We start from the raw sequence: 13,541 nt of genomic DNA on the forward strand, positions 1-13,541 counted from the left end.
GAGCTGCTGAACCACCCCCCTCTACCTCAGAGCTTCTGATGCTGCTGCGTGCAAATCTCTCATGAATATTCATTGTGGATCTCATGAAATCCTGACTGGCTGGGGTACCTCCAGGACAGGTTTGGGAACCACTGCCTTATATGGTACTAAGGCCCCACACCCAGTACATCCCATGATGCACCATACAGGAACAGGCACAGCAGGCACAGAGGCAGGAGGGAGTAGACAATTCTCATGTCTCCTACCACGAGGTATGTGGAGAGGTCTGGGGGGGTGAGATTCTACTAGACCATCAGGGACAGTGGTGACTAGGGGACTGGACTTGGCTCATATTGGCTTGGCATGGCACAGCCTGGTTGGGGGTCCGCCGGGTCACTGGGTCTGCTGGACCACCATGCTATTCTTTTGTGAGAGGAGGCTGGGAGGTATCCACTGGACCATCAGGGAACTTTTTTAGGTTGGGGGAGGAGGCGGCTTAGGCGTGCGTATTTGGGGAGTCTGTCCGGGGCAGGGTGGTTGAGTTGGTAGGAGAGAAGGGGTGCCGTTAGACACTTCTTTTCTCAACCAGCCCTCAATGCTGTCCTGGACCAGGCATTAGGTTTCTACAGCTAAACCCTGATTCAGCAGTTCTTTTTATTGTTCAACTTCTATTCAAATTGTCACACAATATAGCATAATACATATTAGTTCTAAATACATATCATGCTTAAATTTTCTGCAGAAACCATTTATCTTAAATCTTAAATTCACTAGCTTGTTATACCTCTTCTCCTTTATTTCTGTCTTCTATCATGCATCTGAATGATAAACATGAGCAGTGTGTTAAGAAAACTAGAGTGAGAAAGAAATGTTTTCCCATACCTACGGATTCAATGCGGAAATCAAAGCTTAGTTCGGATGCAAGCTTCCTATTTGACTTCAGTTTCCCTTGGAGATTCACAATTTTCACAAATTCTAAAAAAAAAAAAAAAAAGCAGAGGATCAGATAATTAATTAGCTTATATACATTCAATTACGTGATTTAACACTACTACAAAATGCTAACCATAGTGCTAACTCATAGCATTTACTCTTTGTAACTAGGTTTTATAACTTATCTAGTCAGTCTTTCTTCTAATAACCTATCTTCATTTATTAATAGCTCACCACCAAACTCTTGTAAGACCATATTTTCTATCCCACAATTTCCATTTAAAAAGAACCTATGCAGGAAATAAAGAGAATCCTGAGTAATGGAGGGAAACCTTTTATGCAGCTTAGACCTATTGGACAAGATGCTAAATCAGTTGGCCCTGATTAAAAATCACCCATCTGAGAAGTATGATTATCCAGAAGGAAAAAAATGGCTATCATTAGGTTTTTCTTGAAAAACAGGCATAGCGAAGTTTCAATCTTTGCTAATTACTCTCTCTCAAATCTTAAACCAGTAGCCAACACTATAGAATTGTTTAGACTGGTATAGTCATTCTTGGAAAATTACTATTTCCATCAATACAGTTTTCTTTCTGGAAATAGTACAGAAACAGTTCGTTATCTTACTGGATGATCTACTTATGACGGATATCTATATAAATAAAATCCCCCCTCAGACGTTTTGAAGCTCACTCCATCTGTCCTGAACTCCTGTCCTCCTGGTAGGCTAGGCTATTCGGACTACTCACCCTCAGTCTCAGCCACGCCCATCTGGGCCGTAGGCCATGCCCCATCTGCACATAAAAAGCACCCTCAACATTTTAAAGCACACTCTGAGGCTTCAACAGTTCGTATGTTCGAAGCTCTGTAACCATTTTTAAGCACACTAGATCTCTGCCCCGCCCTGACCTATCAGAGAAGGGAGGAGTGTCACAGCTGCACCGCTCTGACCTATCAAAGGGAACTGAAACAGGAAAAGGGAGGAGCGTCACACCGAATGACGGACCTATCAGAGGGAAGTCAAATAGAAGAAGGGAGGAGTGTCAGAGGCCAAGGGGACGGCTGTATCTACGTCTCATAGGTTTCCTTGCCTTCTTTTCAGTGTATTGCAGCTGCAGCCACTTAGGTAAGTCTAGCAAGCCTGTCAGCTACTGAATACAGAAAGCAAAAGATAGCATGTGGGAACTTGCTCCATTTTGTTCTCTGGAATGCAGTGATTATTATACAAATGGTCTTGCTTTCATTATTTTGGTAGGGGCTGCCTTCATGACTGTCCACAGTCCCCCCAGTCCTGACACCTGACGGGGGACAGGGAAGGACACTTACTGTCTCACATAAGCACTCGCACACACTCATTCTCACATACACACAAGCTCTCTCACAGACACACTCACACCCACTCTCTGTCACACACACACACTTGCACAGTCTCACTCTCACACAGTCACTCTCACACTCTCTCAAACATACACACTCCGCGCAAAACCTTGCTAGCGCCCGTTTCATTTCAGCCAGAAACGGGCCTTTTTTACTAGTATCACATAAAACAGCCCAGATTCTGTACTAACATCAGCATTTGACAGGGGCACTCTGCTGAAACGAAGACTAAAAATCTGTGTTGAAGAGCAGATTAGGAGTAGATATCCTCTTTTTTTCCTTAAGTTATAAAGCCTATTACTCTTTTTTTCCTTAAGTTATAAAGCCTATTACTTCTATCACTTCTAAAGTGCTACTAGATGCACACAATGCTGTACACTAAAACCATGTAACAGAGCTTACAGAGAGGACAAATAAAGGATTAGGGAATTACTTATTGTGGGAATGATTAAAACAAAACAAGTGGAATCGCACAATAAGGTTACAAAGAACATGTCGAGTTTAGCTAACCATCAAATTATCCCAACTGACTCTGTACCACGCATTTTGTTCCCATCATATATCTGCTCTTGGTCCCTCAGCTATACGGTAAGCTGTATTGCAGAAACTATTTAGCATCATATCTATGTTAGTTGAATGTTCTAATGCATGTTCATTAGGTGTATAATTAGTATTATGCTAACATTGTATTATATCTCTGGTATTTGAATTCCAGTGCTGTTAAATGTGTATACTTTTTTACACAGTTTCACGGTAGTTCTATTATTAGATTTCAATTTACTGTTTTCAAGTTTACCTCATTCATTGTATTTATGTTTATTCTTAGTTATTTTACTATTATTATGCTGTTAACCAAATTGTAAGTTTTATGTTAAAATGTCCCTGATGAACATTACCTTGGGTGAATCTCTTCCTAAAGGAAGTTAATAAATCCCAAGAAATAAATGAATAAATTTTCTTGTGGGGTTCCACTTTGGTCTCCCCAGTTGCCCATTCTCAATGTCCACATATCAGCTCTGGGTGCTGTGGTTAGAAAGTTGGGCTGAAACTTTGAGCCCCTTTTCAGATAGGGTTTAGAGATCAGAAGTAATATATCCAGGTCAGGACCTGCACAATTCTTGTGGTAGTTTACAAAAGGCTCTACCAAACACAAGCATCTTCCACACGAAGTCCTTGTAGAAAGCCCTGGCCCAAAGAAGTACTTATTAAAAAACAAAATCTGTGCATCCCTGTAAGCTGGTGCAAACGCACAGAAGGAAAGTTTCTTGAATAGTTTTTGGCTTGCTCAATTCACCCCCCCCCCCCACCAACTTGAAATCTCTGCATGCTTGATCTCCATGTTAGCAACTTTCTGAAACTACATTTACATCACTATGCCAATCTACATGTGTAAATGCTTTTTATACAGATGCTTTTAAAAGTCTTCCTATATATACTTAGATGATACTCAGATGATACCCAGATTCTGAATCCCAGTTCCAATAACTGAACACAATAAACAAATAATACAAAACTTTGGTCACTATTCAGAAGTGGACTCAATCAGGGTCTTCAGCTGAATATACAGAAGACGATTGTTTGTGCTCTCGGTGAATGAAAGAAAAGCCTGGGAAAATGACTGGCTGTCTTTGAGGCTGAGAAAGTCCAGCCCAAACCAGTTTCAGGGCTAAGGATGCTGGGTATCATTTTGGACTCCACTATATCACTGGAAGTGCAAGCTCATATAGTGCTATATTTAAAAACCCTATTCTTAAAACAAAGTGGTAAGATCTCTTCATTCAGTTTTCAGCTGGGTGACTTTTTAAAAACATTCTCACAATGGGTTAGTGACTTGTATTTGGACAATTTGGTGTTGCCCAGGCTTTCTCCCCAGCAGTTGAGCTTTTTGAATAAGCCATTTACGGAAGGAGACCTTATGTTAGCTCTGCAGCAGAGCGCTTCTCATAAAATGCCAGGTCCAGACGGATATCGCATAAAATTTTATAAACAGTTTTCTGAACGAGTTAAAGCGCCGTTATCGGCTTTGTTCAATTCGATGGTGACAGGTCAGACTATTCCAGAGACCTTCAAGTTAGCCCAGATAGTTGCGATATCTAAAGAGGGGAAGAATTTAGAGGACCCGGGATCCTATAGGCCTATATCTCTCTTTAATGTTGATGTCAAATTATATGTAAAGATTTTAGCAAATAGGCTGGCTATGGTACTTCCTGATCAGGTTGATGTGGCCCAGGTGGGGTTTGTGAAAGGATGGACAGCAGTTAAAAATGTTCGTTCTATTTTGACTCTCCCTATGCCCCCTCTTGGGTACTCCATTCTGTGGATAAATCTCTTTTGTCTGTCCCCTTCTCCTCTACTGCTAATTTCAGACTTTGTTCCTTTTATCTCGCTGCACCTCATGCCTGGAATAGACTTCCCGAGCCTGTACGTCTAGCCCTGTCTTTGGCCATTTTCAAATCCACGCTAAAAGCCCACCTCTTTAACACTGCTTTTGACTCCTAACCACTACTCACTTGCCCTGTACCCTTTTATCCCCACCTCTCTTTAATTCCCTTACCTCTTAGTTGTTCTATCTGTGTGTTTGTCCTATTTAGATTGTGAGCTCTTTGAGCAGGGACTGTCTTTTTGTGTATGATGTACAGCGCTGCGTATGCCTTGTAGCGCTATAGAAGAGATAAGTAGTAGTAGTATTTTGGCATCTTTGGAAGTGGTGGCTCACAATCGTTTGTCTTCCCTTTTAGTTAGTTTTGACACAGAAAAAGCGTTTGATCGGGTGAGATGGCCATATCTATTTGCTGCTTTGCGGCATTATGGTTTTGAGGGATTTCTTTTTGGATGCAGTTTGCGTTCTGTATTTAGAACCCCAGGCATGTGTTTGGGTGAATGGGGTATGTTCGCACCGGTTTTGGATTTTTAGAGGTAAGAGGCAGGGGTGCCCATTGTCTCCTCTTTTGTTCGTGTTATCGTTGGATCCCCTGGTTAGAGAGAGAGCTCCTCATCCACACATTATGGGAGTACCGGTAGGCTCTTCGAGGTTTCTTCTGTCGGCTTTTGCGGATGACTTGCTGGTGCAATCTTACAGACCCCTTTAGATCATTGCCCGCATTGTTGGAGCTCTTCTAAGAGTTTGGGGACTTTGCTGGCTTTAAGCTTAATTATGCTAAATCCCTGGCGTTGGCCTCTATGGATGCCATACGACAGAAGTGGGGGTCGAGTTTTCCTCTTCGATGGGCAAAGGGTTCTTTTCTTTATTTGGGCCTTTGTTTGTCCATGAAATTGCTGGACTTGTATCATCTAACATGTTACACGATTACTACGGGCCATGGAGAAGCGACTGCAAGGATGGGTGTCCTTGCCTCTTACGCTATATGGGTGAATTCAGTTGTTTCATATGGTGGAGTTCCCTAGATGGCTATACCTGCTACAGCTACTGGCTTTTTATATTCGTCAGCGAGATCTTAAATGACTTCATAGTCTGCTTAGGCGTTATTGTTGGGGAGGGAAGAAGGCTAAGCTCCCATTGTCTTTGCTAATGGGTTCTTGGGGTGAGGGGGGGTTGGGTCTGCCGGATCTAAGGCGGTATAATCGGGCATGTCTTTTATGTCATCTAGGTGACTGGTTTTTTGACAAGGAAGATCATACGCCTTGGCAGCTGGAGCATCAATACTTTGCCCCTTGTCATTTTTATTTTTTGCTGCAAGTGCCAGGTCCTGTTGCTTTTGACTCGTAACCACTTGTAACCATTCGCCTCCACCTACCCTCCCTCCTTCCTGTACACATTAATTGATTAGATTTGCTTACTTTATTTTTGTCTATTAGATTGTAAGCTCTTTGAGCAGGGACTGTCTTTCTTCTATGTTTGTGCAGCGCTGCGTATGCCTTGTAGCGCTATAAAAATGCTAAATAGTAGTAGTAGACATGGTGAGGTCTTGGGGATTGGACTTATGTACGTCTGATTTGTTGCCAATTTGTGGAAATGTGCTGTTCAAACCTGAGATTGATAATATTACATTCCGACGTTGGGCACAGATGGGCATAACTCGGTTGGAGAATGTTTTGAAATTGCAGGGTTCATTGTTGAACCTGGGAGCCTTGGGCATTGGGTATGAAATCAATAACATCTTCGCTTATAATCAACTAGCACATTATGTCAATTCTTTGGGTGCTACCGCCTTATGTTCTCGACAGTCATCAAGTGAGACAGTTTTTTTCAATTGGTGCAGGGGGATCGACTCTCGGTCTCGGGTCTCTATAAGGCCCTAGGAACGTTGCCACTTTGTAAGGACTGGGAGTTGATTAGGCAGCACTGGGCCCGGGATTTGTCAAGACCCAACCTCTCCTTAGATCTTAATGTCTTGACTTCTAGGATTCCTTGGTTGACTGGCAATGCTGGTTTGCGGGAATGTCAATACCGTATTCTTCATAGAGCTCAGATTTTCAAGATGGGGGGTGGGTGGGTGGGCACTCCTTTGTGTGGAAAGTGTGAGAGGGCGCCGGGTTTCTTTTTCCACTGTTTATGGGATTCTTTTAGGGTACAGCAGTTTTGGGCCGCCATTTTTCGCTACCTGATGTTTCTACTAGGTTCCAGAGTTTTGAGCTCTCCTGTTGGAGTTCTATTAGACAAATATGAGATTTTTGCATTGCAGAGCGGGCCGGCTAAGCAACTGATTTGTAAGGCTTGCTTGATTGGCAAGAGACTCATTTTGAGTCAATGGGTTAGCGACTCTTCCCCGGACTTCTGGCATTGGAGGAATAAATTACGAGTTCATGCTTTTTGAGCGTCGGGGGGGGGGGGGGGGGGGGGGGTACGGGGATCTCCTAAGCGACGGAAGCAATTTCTTGACATTTGGGGGCATATATACAATCTTTGTACACTTGGGACAGAAGTCTGATGGTTCTCTATGATCCCTGGGATTGGAGCTTGTTTGTTTTCTAGGTATGGGAATGATACAGAAGGTACCTTTATATAGGATTTGTAGGGTTAGGTAGAGGGGGGGGGAAGGGATTTATTGAGGAGTTTAGTTCCAGTTATAGTAGGTGCTTACTTACTACTTGCAATGGGGTGTGCGTCCTTTAAAAAAAAAAAATCCTTTAGTTGGTGTGTAAGGGACACTTATATTAGCTGCCAGTGAGACGCACCGTAGTTTCGTCTTGGAATTAGGGATGGGGAGAGAGAGGGAGTTGATAATAGCTTCCTGGGAATTGGATGTTTTTATGTTGGGTGTGTTTCTCGGGGCTTGATCTTGAACGTGTTTCTGATTGAGGATTGTGTGTAGATGAGTAACACTATTTTCTCTTCCGGGAACTGGTATATGTTAAACAGTAAGGGGTAGGGGGTTAAAATAGTTAAAATTTGATGACATGTTATTCTTGCATGGTCTTTATCTTTGTGCAAATGTTTATTTTGACTTGTCATCAATAAAAAAGTGTTGAAACTAAAAAATCCTCGCACAGGACACATTCATGCCATACTTCAATGCTACTGGTCAATATTGAGCTGGTGTGATCAATAAATTAAGAGAAGTGCTGGCCCAGGGCTGAACTTAATAGTATATTCAGCGTCATCTGTACAGATAGCAGTATAGAATATACATATTCAGCCATGACCATGCCAACACTTTAGTTTAGGCCAGCTGTTCAGCTAAATAGTGCTGCCTCCACCTAGAGACCAACTGAATTTTGGTTTTGGTGCTGAAACAGGCCCAAAATCCTTTCAGCCTAGTTTTGTATTGTGATTGCAATCGCAGTTATGATCTTGAACAGTAGTTTAGCAGGTTTAATTCTGTAAATTTGGGATAAGCTCCTTAGGAATTAGGTTCTCTGTGGAGTTATGATATCAGCCGTCATTCCCACTGCGGTGCAAAGTCAGCGACTGTAAAAGCACCATGGCTTTTCATTTAAGCTTTCATTAGCTGCAGTCCATGTGTGTGGAGGCTATTTTGCTTGGAGGTGAAATAGTGTCTCATTATCTGAATATTTCAGCTCGGACACTGTGGGATTAGCAGAGGGGTGCAGACTGCAAGCTCTGACAATCCCCAGCAGCCCTCACTGGTTCACATTCACACAACCAAACAATAAGCTCCTTAGGATTTAGGCACTTTGTGGAGTTATATCAGCTGTCATTCCAACTGCAGCGCAAAGTCAGCGACTGTAAAAGAACCATGGCTTTTCATTTAAGTTTTCATTAGCTGCAGTCCATGTGTGTGGAGGCTATTTGCTTGGAGGTGAAATAGTGTCTTATTATTTAAATTATATTTTAGTTTGGATACTGTGGGTTTAGCAGAGGGATGCAGACTGCAAGCTCTGACAATCCCCAGCTGCCCTCACTGGTTCACATGCACACAACCAAACTTGAGTTTTCAGTTTCGGCAGCAGTTTTGGTTTTGCCCGAAACTGGGAAAAAGCAGTTTTGGTCAGCCTTTAATTCTACTCCTTTTTTAACCAAGCCATTATACATATTAAATAGCCATTTAGCAATTTCAATGGCTGATAATTGCTTTTTGAAAAGTGGAAGTGATGTCTTGACATTTTGTGATGACAACAAAGAGTAAGATTTTTGCGAGTTGATTACCTGTTTGGGTTGTGTTGCAACAGTTCCAGATCATTATTTTGGTATCTTTATATTTACAGCCATGATATGCTTGACAGAATCAAGTCAGCCCTGAAGCAGCCAAGTGAGGCAAAACAGTGGCCATTGTCGGCATCAGCTTCTGGCACCTAGAATCATTGTCTTTTTGATGAACAATGTATTGGTGAATTAACTTCTGGAACTGCAAATTCATAAACTAAGTAGTTAAAGTCTTTTTGTGTTTAAAATATTATGGATTTGAAGAAGCATTCTGAAGTGAGCCAGTTGTTTGAGGAAAAAACTATAGTGGTTGCCAACTCATTATGACTTCAGTTTAAAGATGCTAATTTTGGCTTTCAAAGTCCTTCATGAAGTAGAGCCACATAATTTGACAGAGGATTTGGAACCATAAAATACAGATACTGTATTAAATTTACAGTTATAAGCTCACTATAAACCTAATCCTCCTCCATGCCATATTAATCTCTTTCAGAGAGTGGCTTCATGTCACACAGTATGCAAATAAAGCACTGCATTTTGTGTAAGCCTTTTCTCAGTTGCAGATTAGCAAGCTTAGAGATGTAATAGAGCAACAGGACCTGAAAAGAGAATGGAGCAGAATAGGAGTGTGGTGGGTGCATGCGGAGACTGTCTGTGGACACATCTGCAGGAGAAAACAGTAGTGGGAAGAAACTGGTTGAGGGTAGGGAGGGGCAGTATGATGGCAATAGGCTGATGGGAGAGAATTGGGAACAAGGTTAATAGGGACAGTGGGAAAGCTGTAGTAATTAGTTTACTGCATTTTGATTTATAGTTTTTGAGTTGATGATTTTATTACTTTTACTTGATGCGTTATTGATATTTATTCTTTTTATAATTGATTGTGATGTATTTGCTTTGATACTTCTCCTTGCCCTGAATGGAAAAGTGAGCTAAATCAAAAATCAAACATATTTGGTGGAGTAAGCACAGCTAAAGAGAAAAGCTTAACAACAACAACAACAAAAAAGCCTAAATTCAAATTTTGGAATTGTCAACGGTATCTTGGCTCTTGAAAGTTTGGGAATTCAAACCAGATTTCTTTATTACGTGAGCTTTTACCATCTTTGGTTACTTCACAGAATAGAGATGGGCAATGAATCTGTTACTTTAAACACTGCTAAAACTGAAGTGCTTTTATTTAATCTGAATTGTGCTCTGCAGCTGCAGGCCAAAGTATGATACTGTGTTGCAATAAAATACAGTAACAAATATCAGTTAATTAGTACTTACTATCTAAGCAGACCAGAACTGTATCTCTTTCAAGCTGTGTCACGTGAATGGCATCTAACTGGTGACCACCTTGGTTAAAGAAAGTGGAAAAGTACATTTGGAGAAAATGAGTGTGTTTATTAAAGTTCCATAACATTACAAGAAAGCAGAGTCAGCTAACGTTAACATATTGATACAGCTTCAAAAGAGTTGTGCCATCTTGGAGGCACAATATGGATACCAAAAGGATACACAAACATTTCTAGAGAAAAGCACTCTTTGTACAATTCAAAATTTCAAGAAACTGGCAACCTAAATGAGAGCATTTTCCATCTCACAGATAGGCTGCAGAGAATACCTTCTCCTGCTTTAGACTTAGCCTGGCCTCAGAATGACATCCTATAGTATATCTCCTATCAAACTGAGCTCTCTTTTCATCAAGCACTGCCATTTCCTCCCCTCACCCTCCCCACTGACAGTTTGAACTTCGTGGGTGTGGCTTGGATCTCTTTCAGGGAGAGAAAACTAACAACTTATAGCAGCAGCTTCAGAGAGCATTTTCCATCTCACAGATAGGCTGCAGAGAATACCTTCTCCTGCTTTAGACTTAGCCTGGCCTCAGAATGACATCCTATAGTATATCTCCTATCAAACTGAGCTCTCTTTTCATCAAGCACTGCCATTTCCTCCCCTCACCCTCCCCACTGACAGTTTGAACTTCGTGGGTGTGGCTTGGATCTCTTTCAGGGAGAGAAAACTAACAACTTATAGCAGCAGCTTCAGAGAGCATTTTCCATCTCACAGATAGGCTGCAGAGAATACCTTCTCCTGCTTTAGACTTAATCCCGCCCACCCTACCCCTCTACCCACCCACCCCTAGAGTGACATGTCTTATATAACCTCCCTATCAACCCACTCATTACTTTACCTCACCCATTTCTATTCTTCTATCACCTTCTCCCACTACTCCAACCAGAGTTACACCTAATCACACTGACCACCCTTCAACATCTTCAGTCCTTCTGTGACTGTTCTCTTGTGCTTGACTGCTTAAATATTTTAAATTTAAATGCTTTACTTTTTGTCTGTTAGATTGTAAGCTCTTTGAGCAGGGACTGTCTTTCTTCTGTGTTTGTACAGCGCTGCGTACACTTTGTAGCGCTCTAGAAATGTTAAATAGTAGTAGATATATTACCCTAGTGTGTGGTCAAGCTTTACAATTGCACATAAATTGTATACATTTACAACGTAAGAAAGTTACGCACCTATAGCAGGTGTTCTCCAAGGACAGCAGAACAATGGGTGATGTCATCCAATGGAGCCTTGGCAGGGACGCTGCCCAGTGTGCAAGGAAAAATCTTAAAGCTTTTGGTGACGCCGTACTGTGTATGCTCAGGTGCCTTACCACCCAGTGTAAGAATGAAGGACTAGCAGTATAGTAATAATACAGATAGAATGCAACCTCTAGGGGAGTAGGGAAAGAATGTGAGACACATATGTCCTGCTGTCCTCAAGGAACACCCACTAGAAGTGAGTAACTTTGCTTTTTCCAAGGACTAATTGGGTGTTAAAGGTTTCCAGTTCTGCCTGGACTGTTTTAGTGATCTCCACTTGAGCTTGCTTATTATCCTTTAAGGAATGCAGTTCTCGCATAAGTGGGTCAGCCATCGGGTTTGCACCTTTCTGTGCTAGTTCCTCTGTCGTCAGAGGGTCTGCCTTGTGCACTTAAGTCCCGAGCAAACAACAACTACCACTAACATTATTTTCTTTGCTGCTAGTCATCATGGCGGTAATGAGGATAATAAAGATCAACAAGTCAGTCACTACTGGAAGTAATAATTATCTATCATAGGCTTTAGTCCATGCGCTCACTCAGGTCCACCATCCAAGCTCCACTCCCTCTTTCTCCAAGGACAAGCAGGGCATTGTATCTCACATACCCCTAGCTACCAGGCTCACTGAAAACAACCAAGGGACAATAGGGATATGCAACGTAAAGACCAATCAAAAACCAATCAACCTAAACTTATATACAGACTTGTTGAGACAGTGCAGCCTGGAGCAGAAGAAAAATGGACCTACGGCAGTGGAGTTGGATTCTAGACCCCAAACAAACTCTGCAGAACTGTCTGACCAAACTGACTGTCGAATCAGGAATCTTGCTCTAGTCAGTAGTGGGATGTGATGTGAATGTGTGGACTGAAGACCACGCTGCAGCTCTGCAAATCTCCTCAATGGAGGCTGAACTCAAGTTGACTACCAACGCAGCCATGGCTCTAACACTGCGAGTGTGACATGACCCTCTAGGTCAGCCCACCTAGGCATAAGCAAAGGAGATGAAATCTGCTAGCCAATTAGACAAAGTGTGTTTACCAATGGCTGCCCCCCATCCTGTTTGGTCAAAAGAAACAAAAAAGCGGGATGGGACTGTCTATGGGCTTTCATCTACTCCAGCTAGAAGGCTAAGGCTAAGGCTTGCTTGCAGTCCAAGGTATGCAGTGCACTTTCACCGGGATGGGCAGGAGGGCTTTGGGGAAAAATGTTGGTAAAACAATTGACTGGTTAAGTTGGAAATATAACACCACATTTGGAAGGAATTGGTTCTTCGCACACATCCTATTATGATGGAACTTCTTGTAAGGTGGATCAGCCAAGGCACATAACACCACAAAAAGAAATGTTACCCTATGTATGAAGTCCAAACAGGAAAATACAGAGGCGCACGAAAAGTCTTCAAATCCAATTAAGAGTCATAATGAAATGTTGAAAGGCTCTCTATTGGATTGGAAGGCTTTTCATGCACCCCTATTTTTTCCTGTTTGGTGGGTCAGCTACTAGGGTCTGAAGCTCGCTGACTGTGAACTGAAGTGTCTGCCACAAGAAATAAAACCTTCCGGGTCAAAAACTTAGGTGGCAAGCGTCAAGCGGCTCAAAAGGAGCTTTCATTAGCTGAGTGAGGATGACATTGAAGCAGGGGCGTAGCCAGACACCTGATTTTGGGTGGGCCTGGACCCAAGATGGGTGGGCAGAAGAACTCTGCCTTGTCCCACAAGTGATTTGGTCTCTCCTTTTCTTGCTTGCATACCATATGGTCTCTCAAACATCCCCCCTCCCCAGCATACCTTTTAAATAGCAGATTTTCACCAGCAGCAAGCAGCAACTAATACACACTGCTCATGTTGGCCCCACAGCCTTCCCTCTTATGCAACTTCCTACTTCCGTATAGGCGGGAATACATCAAAGGGAAGGCTGTGGAGCCGGTGTGAGAAGTACGTATCAGGTGCTGTTCGCTGCAGGTGAAGATCTGCTATTTAAAAGGTATATAGGAGGGACAGTTGATGGTAATTTTTGGCTGGTGGGGCTTGGGGATCCCTGCCAGCCACATCATAGGTGTGCTGCTTCCGGGTGGGCCTGAGCACAAAGTGGATGGGCCTGA

The 13,541-nt window shown here is 42.5% G+C and overlaps 1 protein-coding gene across 1 annotated transcript in view; it reads right to left on the minus strand.

The window, feature by feature from the left end:
• Positions 1 to 13,541, minus strand: part of MAP4K5 (mitogen-activated protein kinase kinase kinase kinase 5) — a 354,391-nt gene that overhangs the window by 14,151 nt on the left and 326,699 nt on the right. Inside the window, exons 29-30 of the mRNA XM_030214063.1 lie at positions 10,127 to 10,195; positions 862 to 954 (exon numbers count right to left, since the gene is read on the minus strand). Of these exons, the coding sequence (XP_030069923.1) occupies positions 862 to 954; positions 10,127 to 10,195 (162 nt within the window). The remainder of the gene's footprint in view (positions 1 to 861; positions 955 to 10,126; positions 10,196 to 13,541) is intronic.

Source organism: Microcaecilia unicolor, chromosome 9 (genome assembly GCF_901765095.1).
Source record: "Microcaecilia unicolor chromosome 9, aMicUni1.1, whole genome shotgun sequence".
NCBI lineage: Eukaryota > Metazoa > Chordata > Amphibia > Gymnophiona > Siphonopidae > Microcaecilia > Microcaecilia unicolor.